The following is a 19,332-nucleotide window of genomic DNA, read 5'->3' on the forward strand; positions in this document are numbered from 1 at the left end:
GAGTTAAGAGACCACCAAAGTGGTTTGGTGACTGGACAAACTGATGCTCGAGGAAAAGAGACTATGATGAACATACCAACTGTTCTACTGTTAAAAGAGAATTAATGTTGCATTAATGTTTTTTTTTCTTTCTATGTTGACCCATGTAGATGTTATTTGTTGTGCATATGGGTGAGTTCATCAATAACAAGGTATCATTAGTATTAACATTCTTTTTTTTGTGCAAAAGCTCAGCTGCTATTCTCTCCTTTAAAAAAAAAAAAAAGGGCGATGTGGAAGAGAGATTCCATCTACTAATTGGACTGCTTCCAAAAAGGGACTGTGTGTAATAAACTTTTATGCCACCCCCCCTGCCCCCCCCCCCCCCCCCCCCCCCCCTTCCACGCACCATGCTACCCTCTGCCTTATGGACTGTTTACCCTGTCACGTGGGGCTGGATTACAAAGGCTAGTATATCAATTGAGTGGAGTTTGCTAACATGGACTGTATGCTCCATCAAGTGAGGTTGCTTAAGAAAAAAAAAGGAAAAGAAACAGGACGCAGTATGTTGGATGTATTCCTTCCTGTTATTTGCACTGTGAAATGTTGATAAATTTTATGTTTTTCTATGCAAGGGGTGCTGGATTGGTATTATAGTTAATTACCATTCCAGAGTGGGGGTAGTGTTGTGGGACAAAGGGGAAATAAGGAGTTGTTCCTTTAATGTTGTAAGGGCGTAAATTGTAGTACGAGCGGAAGGGAATCATGGGTAATGTAGTCCGGAACACGCATGGTCGAGTGTACAGCATAGTACGAGCGGAGATGTGTTTTTGTCCCTTGTTTTTCCCTGTTGTTTTCCGGTAGAGATGCACTGAGTATTTGTGTTCACTGCAACATTGTGGGTCATGTGAATGCAGGCCGGAGATATCAATAAAGCAGCATACTCAGGACACTTTCGTATAACTCGTCATTTGCACGGACTTGAGTGACTGGTAAACTGCTACGCACACACGGCTGCTGAGACGGAGAGCGCCGAACTGAAAAAGACAACATCAGTCAGCAAGATAAGATGAGAGCGCTTCTTTTGTTCAGGTATTTAGGTTATATAGGCGTGACTCGCAATCTTGAGAGAGCTCGAGACTGCGCTTCTAACAATCACGCGCGCGCTCTCTCCTGTACTCACACGCGCTCATTGTGGAGTGTCGGCTGCAAGCAGAAATAACGTATCACACACACCGGAGAACAGGTGACCACTTTCCTTATTCTTTTCTCTTGAATGTTTGTTAACGTTCTTTAGTTGTTATTGAGCTGTTTTGTCAAGCATAGCTGAACAATTATGCCGTGTTTAAACTTAAAGATTAGTAGATCGTTAATTCGTGATTGAACGCATGCTTTCATGTGTTATTATGTTAACGGGTCACTGCATTTATTGCCAGGTAATTGTATGGCATGATATGCATATTACAGTTGCTTTTAACGTGAATCGTTTTGCGATAGTCGTATAAGTAGGAAAAGTCTCTGTACAAGGAAGAACGAGATCCCCATTGAATTAATCATGTCACTGTTTACACAGACTAATGAGAAAAAAGGGGTGAAGCTTTGATATTTTTAGGCTCCTGAGCAGCATTGGCGTGCACAGCATGAGATCTTGAAATTAATGAAAATAATATCAACCCATGATCAGCTGCATATGCAGAATTTGAATAATTAAGAGCATAGGAAACAGAGAGACACTTATTATTTGTATAATGTTCTGGCAAATTACCATTATGCTGTGCTTCAAAGGGAAATGTGTTATTGCAACAACTTTCAAATGATTGCATTTTCTTTTTATGCTATGTTGGTTATGCAAACTAATGTGTTAAATATACTTTATTTAGTGCATCCTGTAATTTGTAATATTTTCATAAAAATACATCAATCCCTTACTTTGCGTGGCGTGTTGCAATTTGAGGTTGAGGGTTTTACACCGACATCAGAAAAAGTTCAACTAAAGTGAATAATATTCCAGTAAATCTTTCAACATCCTCAGGCTTTATCTATAGCATCCATAATAAATCATAAGCTCTTGGTTAAATCTCCAAGTTTTGCAGTTCATATGTAAATGCTGCCACAGTTGGGAAATGTTGGATTTGTCACAACTCTAGTCTGTCAGTACATGAAAGCTAAATTCGCTTGTTTAATTAGTCACACTCATCTGCTCAGTGTGTGTAATCCATTTTCTGAGGGTAAAAATCCCTGGGCTTGGATCAGTTCTCTTCATCCTCATCTCTAATATGCTTACAAAAATTACAGTTAGAGCGAATGTGCTTACATGTCTGTCTGAATTATATATTGTAATAAGTCAGATAGGGAATATAACAAATCGCCAGACACCATTGCTCATGCAGAGTCTTTGCCCAACATATATTCAATGCTGTCCAGTTGTTCAAGATCAAAGACCAAATGTAGAGCTTGGTGGGACTCCCAAAGCATTTTAAATGTTCACAAACAGAAGAGCTACATAACACCAAATGGTCTCTCAGGCTGATTTTCTTTGTTTTATTTCAAAACATTATTTTTCATTTACGGTGTGCATTTGAGTCTTATAAGCTTGTGTTGAGACCAGGTGATTTCTTGAAGTTCTGAAGTGTGAAGCATAGCTTTCTCTACATAACTTTCTCAAAGCCAGTAACTCAATTAATTTTATGTACTGTGACACATTGCTTCAGTAGAATAGATTGCATGTCCTGATTTTGCCAAGTTAGATGCATTGCTGAGTCAACGCATTTTGTTGGTCCTGGAACAACATTCCTGTCCGAAAATGTAATCCTAACCCTATCCCTACCCCTAATCCTAACCCTACCCATAATAAGTTATCCCTAAAATCAGAGTGAAATGACAGGTAAATAACACTGATGTAGAAACAACTAACCCTGGTTGTAAGCCTAAACTTGACATAAACTGTAAACTTGTCCCTCAAATCTGATTGGTTGATTAGGAGTGTTGTTCCGGGATCAACAACAATATTGATGCACTTGGTGAAAGAATGGATTTGTGGAGACTGGCATCATATTATGATAAGCTCAAGAATTGTTTCTAATTATTATCATTGTTGAAAACATTTGTGCTGCTTAATATTGTTGAGGCCATCGTGATACATCTTTTCTTTTCTTTTTTGCAGGATTCTGTTATTAATGGAAGGTTAAAAAAAACCTTTGTAACATTAATGTCTTCACTGTTACTTCTGATCAGTTTAATGCATACTTGCTGAATAAATATAATTCCAGAAGTTTTTAATATATATATATATATATATATATATATATGAGAAAATGTGACTTTATTACTGTCTTGTGTTATTTATTATTTATTACTGTATTATATTACTGTATTATTTGTTTAAACTTTTCTACTCTTAGAATGGTGGCTTTATGTTGGTATATTGGCTCAATTCTCCTCCTTGACTTGGGGATCATGACATTGAACACCGAAATGGGCCACAATTCAGCCATGGAAATCTTCAGCGACAATTTCATTATCCCGCCCATGCCAGAGGCATCCATTCATCAACACAGTCATCACAGGAAGCACAGAAGTCGCAAGGAGAGGATGACAGCAGGTCTGCTCAGAGAGATGCCCCATATTACTGTGTTCCACACCCAAAATGAAGGGCCAGACCTGGAAGGCCTCAGTCCCGTCCGCTTAGAGATAGAGCCAGGAGATAAAAGACGAGTAATGAGTGCAAGAAAGAGGACCTTCAAGGGATTGGATTCCTTAATTCCAGAGCAAATGAATATCTCTCCTGGCGCCGGGACTCAAGAGAAGCCAATGAGACATCCCACTGGGCGCAAAGTGTTTGGAGGGCACATCATTAGGGCTGTTCATGATGAAGGTAAAAAAGAAACCCTCAAACTTTCCAAAGTAAAACTCCCTTATAACTGTCCTGCCATTTTGTAATTATCTACTTGCTATTTTCTTCGCATAGAGTCTTTGGCATCAGGGAAGAAACGGAGGATTTCTTTTGATCAAAGGCTCAATATAAACTCCTTTGGGAGTCCCACAGAGTCAGTGTTCCCCGCAGCCACTGCTGGCTCCTTCATAACTGCAGCAGTCGCTGGGAAGCCGTCCACAAAGCCAACCCCCTCCAGTAAACCACAGGTAACATCATCTAGCTGTTCGGTCTTTTCAATAACACTGATTAAAAATATCTCAGCTTCTCATCTGTCAGTGTCTAACAGGCTCAATTAAACTGTATCCCAATGACCTACATTATGAGGAATAATAGGTTCATGTTATCAATTTAATACACACATGAAAAAAAATTATTATTTTTTGTCTCAATCTATTCAACAGACCACCACAATTTGTTTTATTGAACCTCAAAGGATCAACAATTGGCCAAAGTGATTTACTTTCATATGAAAAAGTGACATTTCAATACCTCATATAGTGACATGAATACTGAATATGTTGTTTTGTACTTCAGGTCAGAAGTTCAGGTGGGGATGTGACGCCCACTTTCAACATAACATTCTTCGACTGGACTGATTATGAATATATGAGGCCTGCAGTCAAAAAACAATTTTCTAAGAAGCGAGGTAGACCAATATTTCACTTACAAATACAGACACATTGTTTCTTCTTTTGTGGGTTTAAAGTTAGAAGTTGCAATTTTTAAGTATGCTTGCTTTGAAATGGTGAACTGAGATAATTTGTGCATGCTTTGCAATGCTAAATCGTTAAACAGATTAATGGTGCTTTGCATTTGGAACCACAAGAATCAATTTAATACTTTTAGGCAAATTCATCTAAGTGTTCCTATATCTCATCAGCCTGTGCATGGAAAGCACCAAATGCCCTAATATGTGCAAATTAAGTGTAGCAAATTCAGTTAAGATGTTTTAACTGCAGATGTCTGTTGTATAATGTGTTGATGAATTACAATTTTTACTAATAACACTTGACCATCCCTCTATTTCCATCTAGGATCTGACAAACAGGCCACAAAAAGTCCCAGCACTGAACTTGTTACTCTTACATCGGAAGAGAGCTGTAAACATCACCTGGATTGTCTACCAGGTGATTTTTTCACCTTTTGCATTATTACAACAAGCCCCTTATATATATATATTTTGTTTACATAATATGTGTGTGTATATATATATATATATATATATATATATATATATATATACACACACATATTATGTAAACAAAATGTTTTATGTTAGATGCAATTAATCACGATTTATCCATTGACAGTACTAATTAAAATAGAAAACAGCCATGTTAAATTGTAGTAATAATTCACAATATTACTGTTTTATTGTAATTTTGATCAAATAAATGCAGCCTTGGTGAAAATAAGAGGATTCTTTCAAAAACATTACAAAATCCTACTGTCCCCAAATTTAAGTTGAAAGTCATTTAAGTCAAATAAATGATCACACCATTTTTACCTCATTTATATGAAATGGCAGGGTCGTGCTGTAATCTCAGAAAACATGTATGTGAGCTTCACAACCGTGGCTTCAACAACAAGTGCTATGACAGCTGCATGTGTGAGGAAGGTGAGCAAGTGTTTTCAAACTGATTATTACACATGCTGACAAAGTGGAAATCATCTTTTAAAATGTTCCTTACATCTTCACAGGGCTTCGTTGCTATGCTAAATTGCACAGGCATTACCGCATCACACGCAAAAAGGGACAATGTGTTGATCCTGAGGGTATAAGCTTAAACCGTGGCATGTTCATTATTGTTTAAATGAGGCAGAAGAATTTGTCATATTTTCCTTTCCAAATGCATGCAATTACAATTTCCACTGTTTTGTATTTTTTTATATTCATTCTTATACATGTTTAGTTGTATCATTTGGTTGCTTTCCTGGATTTAATTGTTTCCAAAAATTGTAAAACATTGACAGCAATATTTTGAGAATGCATAGACTGATTACATATTTGCATGAGTTTTACAAAACCGATTGTGTATTCAGTACCTCCAAGATCAGTTCATTCAATGAATGGAAATTGAGCTACTCTGTTATGATATGTAATGTGTGATATGAAGATTGAGTAATGTCATTGTGGATTTTTTAAAAATTTGTAACAAATGTATTAGAAGTTATTGCATGTAGACATTTGTATTTTGTGTTCATGCGGTTGAGTTGCATCGATCTGTTGTTGTCATCACAAAGGAACAGTAATGAATAGATGGACTTGGGCATGCATGCAAAGACAGTCTTTTTAATGTTGGGACTACAACGCCTGCCAGGTCCCAAGCTTCTAATCAGACGAGGAGCTTTGGAATTGACACAAAGAAGAACACAGGGGATATTTCATCTCACTTTATTAAACCAGTAAATCTTCCTTTTGGCTCAAATCTGAATTACTCCACCACTTTGTGCTACATTGAAATAATGCTTCTCATCATGCTCATGAAAGCCAAGCATTCATTATTATATGGGAGATCTTGTGCTTCATCTTAGTTCAGTTCTTTACTGATCTGACACTGGAAGTGTGTTGTTGTTGTGTAGTATTTACCACCATCATCACTACCTAATTCCACATATTACAGCTGTAGATTAACATTTAATGCTGATTAACAATACGACCCTTATTCTACATCTTGAGGGAAACATCTTGATTTTGTTGCTTCATTGGTAAATTGTGGCTACAAAACAGCCAATAATATCACTGCTTTATAAAGACTAGGCTACTGTTAACATACATGATGTAATAATAATAGTAACTAAATACTTGAGTCCTTTGAAATTACAGGCGCACATCAGGATAAATTAATACACAGCTACAGTTCAATGAGCTTGAAAACGCTGTCAAATCAATTAGTAAGCAAGTCAGCGTGAGCTCGGAAGTCTCGCGAGATTTCTAGGCGAGATCTTGCTGTTTTCAACATGGCAGGCAGCAAGTTGGTGCTAGAAGGGAGGATAAGTATTATTAGCTTTATATCAGGACTGGCCGTCATTGTAATACCTTTACTTGTAAAATTCGGCTCTCACATTGACTGGATATTCGATTATCTCACGGATGTAAACGGAAAAATAGCCATTGCGGTGTACATTACAGTTATCAATGGCTTCCTGCTAATCATATACAAGGGACCTTTATACAAGGTAAGACTCAGAGAGACAGTCTGAAGGATGTGTGTTATACTAATAGAACAATTAATGCGTAGCTGAAACCCCTGTCATATCCATATGCATGTTTTAAATGAATAAAGATACGATATATCTAGGTCTATTTTTGCCAGGGCAGCGATTAGTAATGTCCTGTGTGCAAGTGTGCAGGTATAATCCTATTAACATTAGTACACTCATGGGATCTCGTAAGAGTTTCTCTGTCTCTCCTAGAAGACTGCTTAATGTATGTGGATTTGCAGTATCAGGATCTAGCTTACACTTTCCTGCCTTTTTGCTTGATCAGGTTGCTGTTCGAGCCTGCTTTCTTGGATTTGCCTTTGGATGTGGTCTCATTTTAAGTTTGGCAGATACAGCATGGACACACTTTGGCTGGTAATTCAACTTTTGTGAAAAGGGTTCGGCCTTTTTGAGGTTAACACACACATGTAATAAAAATAGGAAATGAAAACAAGGATGGCCTGCCTTAAAAGTCACATGAATTTGCTTGACTATGGAATAACTCCTGTTTTGTTCCACTAGGTATATGTGTTCACTGTCATTTTTCCACTACTCTGAGTACCTGGTTACTGCCATCATCAACCCACGCAGTCTGTCTCTAGACTCCTTCCTGCTCAACCATAGTATTGAGTACACATTAGCAGCTATTTCCTCCTGGATAGAGTTCACTGTGGAAATGCTCCTTATTCCAGGTTTGTTATGATCTTGGTCAGTAAATCCCGATTGATAAAAATTGATTTAGCTTTTTTTGGTAAACTTGACAGCATTAATGGTGTTAAAATACAAATATTATGATTGTTAAATAATTAATGTCAGATTGTTAAATAATTAATATAGCTGTACTGTATATAAATGCAATTATTTGTATGACAGTCGTCAGCTTAAACTTCATGATTGTGACAAGCCTATTAGTAAGGAAACAAAATAATGTAAGTTTTGTCACTTTGTATGGATGAAGCTTTTATAAGCTCCTTATATACTTATTAAATATAATATATTGCCAAAACATTATTATCTTTAACTTTAATTATTATTAATTATATATATTATTTAATTTATTTGTTCATTTTAATTGTTTCTTTTTTTAAGGAGCAGTTGAAATGCTTCCTTAAATGTTTTAAATGAATTGAATTTTGTTTTACTTTTTCTACAGAGATAAAGCAGGTGAACTGGCTCTGTTTGGTGGGTCTGGTAATGGTTCTCTGTGGGGACAGCCTGCGCAAAGCTGCCATGTTGACGGCAGGGTCCAACTTTAACCATATAGTGCAGAATGAGAAGGCCCAGAGCCATGTGCTGGTCACCACAGGAGTTTACGCTTTCTTCAGACATCCATCCTATGTGGGCTGGTTTTACTGGAGCACTGGCACTCAGGTACTTTAACCATTATTTCAATGGAATTTATTTGTATAGGGCAACCTATGGCGCGCGAAAGGATAATCACTGGCACGTGACAATAGAGAAAGAGTATGTATTTCATTTAAATAAAGTCCCTCAAACTTGCATATGGATGTAAATTTTGAGTTAATCATTCCTCATAGTCACACAGCCTGTTATATACAATTAAAGTGTGAGATTTTATTTATGCTATTTAAAAGAAGCGCACAGCTCAGACAAACCACTGAGGGTTGGCGCTTCTGTGATTTATCCCTATATTTTTCACCATCCCTTACATTTAGTTGTTAGTTTAGAAGATGTTCATGTGTTTTGTTTTAAACCTGTACTCTTGTTTGTCATATTTTCCAGATAATGCTGTGCAACCCGATATGTATACTGGGATATACAATCGCCAGCTGGCGATTCTTTCGAGAGCGTATTGAGGAAGAGGAGATTTCCCTCATCCATTTCTTTGGAGAGGACTACGTTGAGTACAAGAAGAAGGTCTTCACTGGCTTGCCCTTTATCTCAGGAATCAGGATTAACTCTTAAGGCTGTTGCTGAATTAAAGGGAGGAAATAGTCTGAAAGTGCACACCTGGACACCTCTGACTGGCACTGAGTGAGCTAGTTGCCTGGTGGCATCATGGCGCGGCCCCTGGGGCCGGCACAGATATATGAGGTGGCAGCACAGTAAAACTGACCCGCTGATCTGTTCTGAGACACATTGGTCTGCCCTGAGCAGGGTGGAGCTTCCACCCTCAACACCATCAGAGATACTAGTACACCAAAACCACCTTCCTCAGCACTTCATCATATTTCTGTTCTAACTCCTCCTCGTTTACATAAGTCATAAATCATTTGTCCTCCTATTTGCACCACGTACTTTCGTACGCTGCTCTTTCTTTTTTAAATCCCTTGGTTTTATGTTTAGAAACCTTACCTTGAGGTAAAGAGTTTTATTCAGAGGAGCTTTAAATTGGACCCAAGATTTATTTACTGCATTGGCCATTTAGACATTGTCCATTTTGTGTAAAAATTAGTTTATAATGTCTCAGAAAGTGGGCTTTTTATTTAAGATCTGCCAAAGCGGATTGCACTAATTCTGCCAGTCACAATAGGCCTACTGATTTACGACAATCTAAATATCTGAGATTTGTCAATGCTGTTTGACAGTTTTAATATTATGAATAGAGAAATAAAACGTATCTGATAAATTACAGGCTTAATTCCTCTTTCCATTGGTCTTTACAGTCCTCCAGTTATGCAGTATTTGTCAATGCATCTGTCCTCTCATCTAACAGTTGTCAAATGCATTAGTCTCTTTCGTCTTCACTCCCACTCTCACTCATTACCATATCCATGTCTTGTCACTTTCCTTCACACTTGCATGATAATTCAACAAGAAAAATCTGTTTCTACGAAGGTGGGATTCAGAGGGCCGAACGCCAGAGGGGTATGCTGTATCCAAAGTCTTTATCTTTACGATTTTACATTTCTAGGAGGAAGGCTTCGCTGTCCTCCTGGCATGATGTAGCTTAAATACACATTGGGTAAAGAATAGGAATTTCTTGCACACTTTCAACCAATGACGAGCACTATAATATATGCGTAGGTACAGGTAATGGACATTTGAACACATGCAATATGGTTTTCTGCACTACGCTCGTGCAAAGAGCTGATGGGAGAGGACCACCCTACCTCTTGAATGATAACTACATTATTTACACCTTCAGCAAAATGTAACAAACCTTTCAAATAAACACTGAACGCTTATTACTTTTATTTGACATTACTGTGATTCTCTAAAATGCAAGCACTTTTAACTGTTTTTATTCAAGCTTCGCTATATCAGATTTACATGAACACATGCTTATTGTCCAGTTTAACATATCTAAGCTGTCAACCGTTTGTAGGATCAACACAAAAGCGGTTTCACATTGGTATCTCTTTGCGATTGGCTGTATCAGTGGTGTTCTTCTGTTTGTTTGGCCTGTAGTATTCCTTGTTCTTGGGATTGGTCTCTTCTGATAGGCTGTTTGGAGTCCAGAATTCCTCCGTGTTACAGGACAGTTCATTACTGTATCAGTGAAGCATGGAATAGCCATTAATTAACGGCTTTTCTTTTTAAATGGCCAATGAGTGTATGTCAACATTGTAATATACTTCTGAGAAATTGAAGGGAACTCACATGGGCTGTGTGTCCGCAGTCGTGGTGCTGTCCTCATAGAGCTTCAGCATAATCTCTGTGCGATCATCTTTCAGCTCTTTAGGCTCCTTCAGCCTGTTAGAGATACAATTAGATTAAAAATTAAAATCCCTTAAGGAATTATTATGGGTATGGGTGATTGATAATGTAAGTTATGAGTGGTGAGCTTGCCAAGTGTTAGATTGCAGGTAAAAATTAGCCTTGGTGTGTAAATTAAATTGTCATAACTTTTTTTTTTAGGTATAGCAAAATTTACATTGTTACAAAATTCTATTAAAAAAATAAGTTGTATTGAACTTTATATTTATCAAACAATCCTGAAAAAAGGTTACTTGAGTAGCAAATCTGCATATTAGAATGATTTTTAAAGAATCGTGATTCTGAAGACTGGAGTAAGAGTATTCAGCATTGAATTTTTCAAATAGAAAACAACTTTAAATTGTAGTAGGGCCTAATATTTCACATAAATACTGTGAGCATGAGACTAATTTCAAAAATGTAAAAATATCTATTTGTAGAATTCCAAAGTTTTGAACAGTAATATGTGTATATATTTATTACTCTATATAAGCCTTGTGAATGATACATCAAGCTCTGTGTACCTGGGCTCCAGACGCTCTTTCACTTTCGCTATGGAGCGAATGTAAGGGCCTATTTGTCTGGAGATAGTGGTCAAATAAGAGTTCTCCTGTTTTAACTGAAGCAGGTCATGAAGTTGTGCTAAAAAATTAACAATAAACAAGAATCACTTAATACTTTAACTCAGTAGTGAGAATATTCTAGTGAGAAAATCTAATGAATTCACTTACCTTCATAAATCTCCTGTTCATTTGCAACCCTCTGTAATGTCTCCTCCCAGATCTAAGAACAAAATCGATGGTATAATGAGCCCCCCTCTTTTACACCTCCAGCTAATGTCTTAAACTATTACCATCTCACCTCCTCGAAAATGGCCCGCATGAGCTCCACTGAGGAGTACTCTACAGATATCTGTTCGTTCACTTGTACAGAGCGCTCTAAAATCTCACTCATGGTGTCAGGTTTGGTGAGGGAATGGTGTTTGGTCAGGTCTCTGTGAATCTCCTGCACCTGGTCTTTGAGCTTCTGGATTTGGGTGTGTAAAGTCTGGTCGAACACACACGGAGAATCTGTCAGTTGCAGTATCATATTTGTTTAACCCCGGGTGCTCTTCGGTCATTTTTGACTGAAAGATGTTACCTTTTTTTATTTTTTTATTGGAATGGTACAAAACTTGGTAAAGGATTTGGCACTTGCTATGTGAACACACACAAAAAATCATGAACATGATTCGAAAAGGTTAAATGGTCCTGTAAAAAAAAAAAAAAAAAAAAATTCACACTTGTGCTTCTCGCGGTTAAATATGACCACATTGGAAATAAATGGGAGACGAATTTTATCTAGTGAAAACTTTTGGTACTGCAGCCAAACAAAATCTTACTGAAAGCTAATTTTTTGAGATATCAAGCTCAAATTTAGAACACAGCTTGTTTAGATTTATTGCTTTAATTTTCTTGCAGTTTTGAAACGTGATTTTGAAAATTTATATTTCATATAAAAATGTAAATAATATTTTTGTGTATTTTTCATAATTCATGGAATAAAAATACTGTCAAAAATAATACGTGCATAAATCAAAATCATATGTGCGTAATTCTAAAAACTGTAAAAAATTATGAGCGTAAGCGTGAATTCATGAGGGTACGATTCCAGAATACAGATACGACATTTGCTACATTTGTTTGAGTACGACTCCAAAATTTACGACTGGTTTAATTTACACACGAATGCTGGGTTACCAGTAGGCCTACGAATCAGGAAGCGACAATCTACTGTCAAAATTACGTCACCGTTGTCACAGGCATTAATACACGAGTGAAAGATACATCGATCTCACACAGTGCGCGCGCGCCTCCTGATGATCCTGTCTCTCACCTAAAGGAATTTGTTATGCGAGCAGGCTTTTTGCGCCACTGCAAAATGGCTGCAAAATACACATAAAATTCTGTTACTTTTTAAAAACTTTTTTCACTTCAGCAATAATCCGCCAAGTGTCGTCTTTGAAAAGCGAACTGTGCTCGAAAGCTCATTCAAGATTCACGACAGTTTAAGTTGGAAATTTAATTTTCAGGTCTATGCTCAAAAAGTGAATAAATGGATTATAAATACAGCGTAAATATAATTTAGTATTAAAAATTCCTCTAAAAATACAAAATATCAAATAAAAAACATCAAACTAAAATATAGTAGGCTAGGCCTACATCAATTTTGCACACTGTAGGCTACCATTAATTAATTTTTGACCGACACGCGAGGGTTGGGATTTGGTTACCCTTCATTTACTTAGTTGTTGCTTTTCTATTGCAACAACACAATAAATGTAATTAGCCAGGAAAATGTCTGAAAGTAAAATATAATGGCCAGGAGCACATGAGAAACGCTCACCCTGTAGCTGTTCTCATAGTTGCAGCAGTGGTTCATAAAGGGCGTCTCTCCACCCTCCGCCAGCAGAACCTTGGTGCTGATGTAACGGTGTGAGGTCGGCCTGCACACCACCGAGGAGCACAATGACATCTCACTAATGGCTGGAGAGTGACATTGCACTGACAGGGATGACTGCATCCTAAATAAAAAAATACTAATGTTTAATTTGTACTTTTTTAAGTAACTTTTTTAAAGTTTTAGTAGTACCTACTACCAAGACTCACAGTCCACTGGCATTTCCCAGACCTAAAGCCACGTTCCCTGTAGTGGACAGTGAACGCCGTTTTCCCAACAGCAAGACAGGCTCCAGGCAGCGTACGAACTCAGAGCGATACTCTGTGTTTATCTGCGTGGATGGATAACAGCAGATATAACTTATGCACTGACTTATTTAACATACTTGTATTTAGTAAACTAACCTTACTGCTTTGAGCTGGTCTCAGTCTGTGAGGTAGTTTTACTATCTTCTTTAGTCTCTCCATTAATTGCTGTGTGAGTTCAAATCAATCAATCAATCAATCAATCAATCAACCAACCAACCAATCTCAGTTGCATGCCTTGAAATAATTTTCTTTTTATGATTAAATACAAAAAAATGTATTTGTTTTTACTCACATATCCCATGTCCAAAAACTCAAACTTATTTGCTGAGCTTAGAAAGGCAGAACATGTAACAAGATGAACCTGGAGAGAAGTAAAAAAGAAACATATTTGAAAGCAAAATATTTGAAAGTAGGAATATTTGAAAAGCTAAGATGAATGGAGATATGCGAAGTAAACCTGGAGAGTTGGGAGGAGTGCTGCAAGATGAGATAACTGCTCTTTAAAGGCTCGCTCCTTCTCCTCATGCTGGCTAGAAAATAAACACACAAAAAAAAGATTAATAATAAGTGTCCCCTTATCAGGATCTTTGGTTCTCCTTCACCTTAATCATTTTCTGCAAGATTATATATACACGTGTAAGTGATGCAGAATATACGGTGGTGGCCAAAAGTGATGGATTGGTTTGGGAATTTGTTTTTAAAATTATAAGGAAAATATTTTAAATTTGTTAAATATTTTAAGGTATTTATCAGACAAAATTATTTGGCAAAAGAAAAAAAAGAGGCAAGCAGGTTTTATTTTACTATTCAAAAATGCATAGGAAAAAGCATACATTGACTACATCATTATCAGTAATAATCATAATTTATTTATCTAGATGGCTAAAAATTATGTCTGCACAATTTGGCATGTTTCATTGTGTTATCACAAATAAAACAATTGACTCCAAGAACAACTATGCAACTATGTGCGGAGAGCATTCACTCAATATTATTATCTCATTTTTGACATAGGTCTTCATATATATATGAACTCCGATGCAAAAGCCTCTAAAAGCCACCTATGTCAAAAATGAGATAATAATATTGAGTGAATATTGAGTGATGTATTTACCTTTGTGCTGCTTTGAGTAGGATCTTTTTTCTCTCTGCTAGTTTTTCCTGAGCAATAAATAAATTAATAAATGTGTGAATCTGCAATTTTATTATTAATCAATCCAAATGAATTTTACATTTCAAATCAAAAGTGCTCAAATCAATTTCTGACATCAAAAATCATAATTGAGTATTTGTGCATGGCACCTGCATATTATTGAACAATGTGCAGATGGCGCTCTCCTCTTCATCCACATTGGTTCTGACCTCTCCAATCATGGCTTTGAGCAGAATAATTGCTTCTCGAGCTGAAGTCTGAAGCTCCTTCACAGCCTGAGGAGAGTCAAATGACTTCAATAGGAGCTCCTCAGCTCCACACAATACAGACACAGATGAAAGTACACATTACAGCAGAAAAAAAAGAAGGGAGAGAAACTCACTAAGACGGCTTGGTCCAGTTTTTTACAGCCTTGTAAATATGCTGTCTCAATATCAATGCAGTGTGCTCTGTTCTCCCTATGGAATAAGACTAACCCACATTATTTTGAAATCATTTGGGCCATATGCTAATTACATACTCAGTTATGTTTAGAACTCACACTTGCATGTCTCTGAAGCAGTTGATGCAGAGCATGGACTTTTTCTCTGTAGAAAACATGATGTAGAGTTCCTCATGGAGGGCTGCAAACAGACAAAGTGCACAAATCCCTAGTTCTTGACAAAAGAAATGTCATTAATATAAGTAGTTTGAACTAATTCAAAATAGAGCTTCACACACACCACATTTTTTGTGGGCTTCTTTGGTGCGCTTTGCCAAGGAGACAATCTCGTGGCAGGAAAACATCTTGGCCTTATGGGTGGTTTCCCTGCAGTCTCGACACAGTGGCTGGCAACAAGTGTTGCAATAATACATTGCATCCACATCCTGGGATTTGTGACAGAAGAATTAAATACTTAAACAAACAAAACACTCATCTTTATAAAAAATAAAATAAATAAAAAAACCTACTGAAATATTTGAGTTTGGTATCACTTTATTTGGTTGCACCTTCTGCTGAGTAATGTGAGGTAACAATAAGGGATGGGGTTAGGTTTAGGGGGAGGTTCAGGTTTAGTGCAGTTATTACCCAGTAAGTGTCATTACTACATATGTACATGAGAAACAGGACTGTAAAATAAAGTGCTACCCTTTACTTTACAGTCCTGTTCCCCATGGTCATTCATACGTACATTCATACTGTTCGTTAGAACAGTAAGTACTAACTAGGTACTAACCCTGAACCTACCCTTAAACCTAGACTTAACCCATGTAATTACCTTATATTAACCAGTACTTTCTTTGGTAAGTACTAACTAGGTACTAACCCTGAACCTACCCTTAAACCTAGACTTAACCCATGTAATTACCTTATATTAACCAGTACTTTCTTTGGTAAGTACACTGTAAGTACACGCACGTACACATACTGTAAAATAAAGTGTAACCCAGAGTTGAATACGGCAAACACGGCTACTGAATCCACAGCACGATCAGTTGAGTCAAATTCCCAATGAATGACTCTTTTCTGCAACTGCTGTAGTCCTGTTCTCGAACAAATGACTCTAATGACTCATTTATTTTTAGTAAATCAAACTCATACTTAAAGTGTAGTTACTGACTGGTTGTTCATAAGACAACAAGTAGTTAAAGAAACAATATATTTAATAAAATTAATCAAATGTTTTCACTTTTTTCAAATTTTTGTTGTTTCTTTGGCATTAACATGACTGTATAAACAACTTTTACAAAAACCTAATTCAAATTAATTCTAATTTAAATATATCATCATATGGTAAAAGAATTGCATTTATTTTCTCAAAATATTAATTCTATTAAAGTACTAAAAGAACCATTAGAGCAGGGGTGTCCAATCCTGCTCCTAGAGGCCCAATGTCCTGCACTCCTTGGAGTTCAGCTCCAACCCCAATTAAACACAACTGAACCAGCTAAATCAAGGTCTTATTAGGCATACTAGAAACTGGCAGGTGTGTTGAGGCAAGCTGAAGTCCCTCCAAGACCGAGTTTGGACACCCCTGTGTTAGAGCATGAAATAAAAAATCCTTATTTTCTAAACATTGTACATCTTATTATTCTTTCATCCATACATATGTTTCAAAAACTTGATCTACCGCTAAAACTACAGACTTCTCTCTATGCCAGATTCTCCAATAATTTAGTCTGATTTTTAGTTCACCCAAAAATGAACATTTTGTCATTAATTACCCTCATGTCGTTCCAACTTGTAAGACTTTCGTTAATCTTCTGAACACAAATGAAGATCTTTTTGATGAAATCTGAGAGCTTTCTGTCCCTCTATTGGCAGCTACGTAACTACCACTTTGACGCTTCAAAAAGTTCATAAAGAGATTGTAAAACTAATCCATATGAATTGAGCGGTTTAGTCCAAATTTTCTGAAGAGACCTGATCGCTTTATATGATGAACAGATTTAATTTAGGCTTTTATTCACATATAAACATTGATCAGCGAACATAAACAGAAGCTCAACTGAATCTGCTTTGCGTACGAGAACAAACCTCTTGCAGAAGCTCAAACGTGCTGCGTAACACGAGAATGAACCTCATTGGTTCTTGAGGAAGTTCAAACGTGCTGCGTAACACGAGAATGAACCTCATTAAGCGAACATGCCTGTTTACAAAAACTGATGTGTGTTGATGAATGTTTATATATGAATAAAATATCTTTCGCTATTTGCATTACATCGTGACTTTAATGGATGGGGAACCATTAAATTCTTCTTTAAGTGCATGTTACAGTATTGTGATAACAAGACCTGTTTCTTGCACTCCAAATCACAGTTAGCACACTGCACGGTTTCCTCACTGTCTGCTGAACTGTCCAACAAGAACTTCAGGAGTCGATCCTCTGGAGGAAGTGCATTTATTCCTTTCACAACAGACTGATGTCTACAAAAGAAACAGACAGTTTTGTGTGTCTGTGCAGAACGTTTGACCCATTGATAAAGTCTTAGTCATACATCTGGCATTGAGGCGTTTATCTCTCCTTCATAGCAACAACGACACAAATAGCTCTCTTCTGAATTCTGAGATAGCGATAGATAAACCCCCATAGAGATGGAAATAGACACAAACAGAAAGGCACACAACTCTATAAATAAAATAAAAATACTACTTAGGTTAACAGTTCAAAGATTCCCTGTTAATTCACTTTTATGAGAAGATTTTACGGTGTATTTGACAAAAAGGTTTAAACAACAATATATTATCCTATATAATAACATTAACACAGTCCTTTGCATTGCTGAGGCATAACATTGACAAAATGCATGCGATCACAATGACAATGTAACACTCAAAATGCGGATGAACACTGAAACCAGCTTAAAACAAATTCATACTTACTCTAACATGCTTCTTTATAAAGACCACCGACCTTTTTCTATTTTTTTATAAATTCCCTCCATAGGTGCAAGATCTACAGTGTGTGATTAAACTGCTGCTAGACTTACTATATGGCAGCAGAAGGGTGAGCGCACAGGCATTTCAGCCATCTCTTATTGTAGCCAGCCCAGGACCCGTGTATCCAATGTCAAGTGTCAGATACTGCTTATTGTTTGATGCCACAGTGGGCTGGGCAGAATGTGCCCAGAGACTTTTGATCAAAGGCAGGATTTATGTTGCAGCTGTTAACAGGTAATCTCTCCTACAAAAGACCCTGGCACCATAGAGCTAACCAAACAATGTCGTATGACCATTTAAATCTATAAATACAATCTTTTTCAAATGCATACATATCAAAAGGCTTCATCTTTGTGTTAAAATCTGTTCTAACACTGTGGGCCCTTTCCACCCCACTGCAATAATGTATATACTGTGTGAATTATCAGAATAAGGTGATCAATGATTAAATTAAGTAAATTCTTACCCACAGAGAGGGCAAGTCAGTCGGCTGTCCACAGTCCTTCCGCGCAGGCAGCTGGCACAGAACGTGTGATAACAGTCCAGTAGACATGGATGCTCATACTGTTCTTGGCACAAGTGGCACACCAGAGGATGGCAGTTGGCACTGTCCAGGTCATAGAGATTATCCAGAGGGGAAAAGATCTCTCCAGACATCTGAAAATATAATAAAGACCTTCAGATATTCTGATATACTATATGCTACAGGAGCACATTTACACATTGCACGTTTATAGCCTATCTATAGTACATATTATTCTTAGTATGCTTAGTATCTTTGGGCTGTCATTGATTCAGAATATACAGTGAAAAAGTTGAGATCCAAGTTCAATATTTATTATTAGATATAGAAGATAGCTCCAAAACAGAAACATGCCTTTGAATATGCTGCGAAGAAACGTAAAGTCACATGAATGAATGCATATTGAAAAATATACATATTTAATTGCATTCACCTTTAAAGAATATATACCTTGTCCTGTCCGAGTGCTTCTGCTGGGTGGAGTGACAGTGAATGCCGTGTGAAGGTTCTGTGAGGGTTCCTAGATGCAGGATATGGCTTCAAAAACAAACAATGAATTCACACTCCTGTATCTGTTGTATGAGGAGCTGATATGTTGGGGCCAGAATACTCAGACCTTGATTACACAACACAAACCAGATGCCATTGTCTGTCAAAAGCAGAGCCCTGGTATCTAAAATTAAATTACACAGTATATATTTCTGAAACTAA

General features: G+C 37.0%; 3 protein-coding genes across 8 annotated transcripts; 2 read left to right on the top strand and 1 right to left on the bottom strand.

Annotated features, from left to right (window-relative positions):
* Positions 1-739: 739 nt before the first annotated feature.
* Positions 740-6,329, top strand: draxinb (dorsal inhibitory axon guidance protein b). Its single transcript, XM_077214542.1, has 7 exons — positions 740-1,225; positions 3,381-3,853; positions 3,947-4,119; positions 4,448-4,559; positions 4,948-5,040; positions 5,442-5,531; positions 5,615-6,329. The coding sequence occupies exons 2-7, from the start codon at positions 3,382-3,384 to the stop codon at positions 5,725-5,727; spliced, it is 1,053 nt and encodes a 350-aa protein (XP_077070657.1). The 5' UTR covers positions 740-1,225; position 3,381; the 3' UTR covers positions 5,728-6,329.
* A 479-nt stretch (positions 6,330-6,808) lies between these two features.
* icmt (isoprenylcysteine carboxyl methyltransferase) lies at positions 6,809-10,275 on the top strand. The gene is made up of 5 exons (XM_077214550.1): positions 6,809-7,093; positions 7,404-7,492; positions 7,640-7,809; positions 8,271-8,488; positions 8,861-10,275. Exons 1-5 carry the CDS (start codon positions 6,875-6,877, stop codon positions 9,041-9,043), a joined length of 879 nt encoding a protein of 292 aa, XP_077070665.1. The 5' UTR covers positions 6,809-6,874; the 3' UTR covers positions 9,044-10,275.
* On the bottom strand, positions 10,259-19,215 carry rnf207b (ring finger protein 207b). 6 transcript variants are annotated; one of them, XM_077214544.1, is made up of 18 exons: positions 19,072-19,215; positions 18,565-18,755; positions 17,453-17,585; positions 15,400-15,544; positions 15,219-15,300; positions 15,060-15,135; positions 14,827-14,952; positions 14,639-14,685; positions 13,982-14,054; positions 13,817-13,885; positions 13,621-13,689; positions 13,426-13,547; positions 13,163-13,340; positions 11,639-11,824; positions 11,509-11,560; positions 11,302-11,419; positions 10,682-10,774; positions 10,259-10,570 (listed from the first exon to the last, which is right to left on the bottom strand). In XM_077214544.1, exons 2-18 carry the CDS (start codon positions 18,753-18,755, stop codon positions 10,426-10,428), a joined length of 1,905 nt encoding a protein of 634 aa, XP_077070659.1. In that variant the 5' UTR covers positions 19,072-19,215; the 3' UTR covers positions 10,259-10,425. The 6 variants fall into 6 exon arrangements, with proteins under 6 accessions (XP_077070659.1, XP_077070660.1, XP_077070661.1 ...); XM_077214545.1 differs by having other exon boundaries at positions 18,569-18,755; positions 19,072-19,184; XM_077214546.1 differs by having other exon boundaries at positions 15,060-15,148; positions 17,503-17,585; positions 19,072-19,184.
* Positions 19,216-19,332: the final 117 nt, after the last annotated feature.

This window comes from Siphateles boraxobius, unplaced genomic scaffold, assembly GCF_051911475.1.
Source record: "Siphateles boraxobius isolate OS27281-9 unplaced genomic scaffold, OSU_SipBor_1 68, whole genome shotgun sequence".
Classification (NCBI taxonomy): Eukaryota; Metazoa; Chordata; class Actinopteri; order Cypriniformes; family Leuciscidae; genus Siphateles; species Siphateles boraxobius.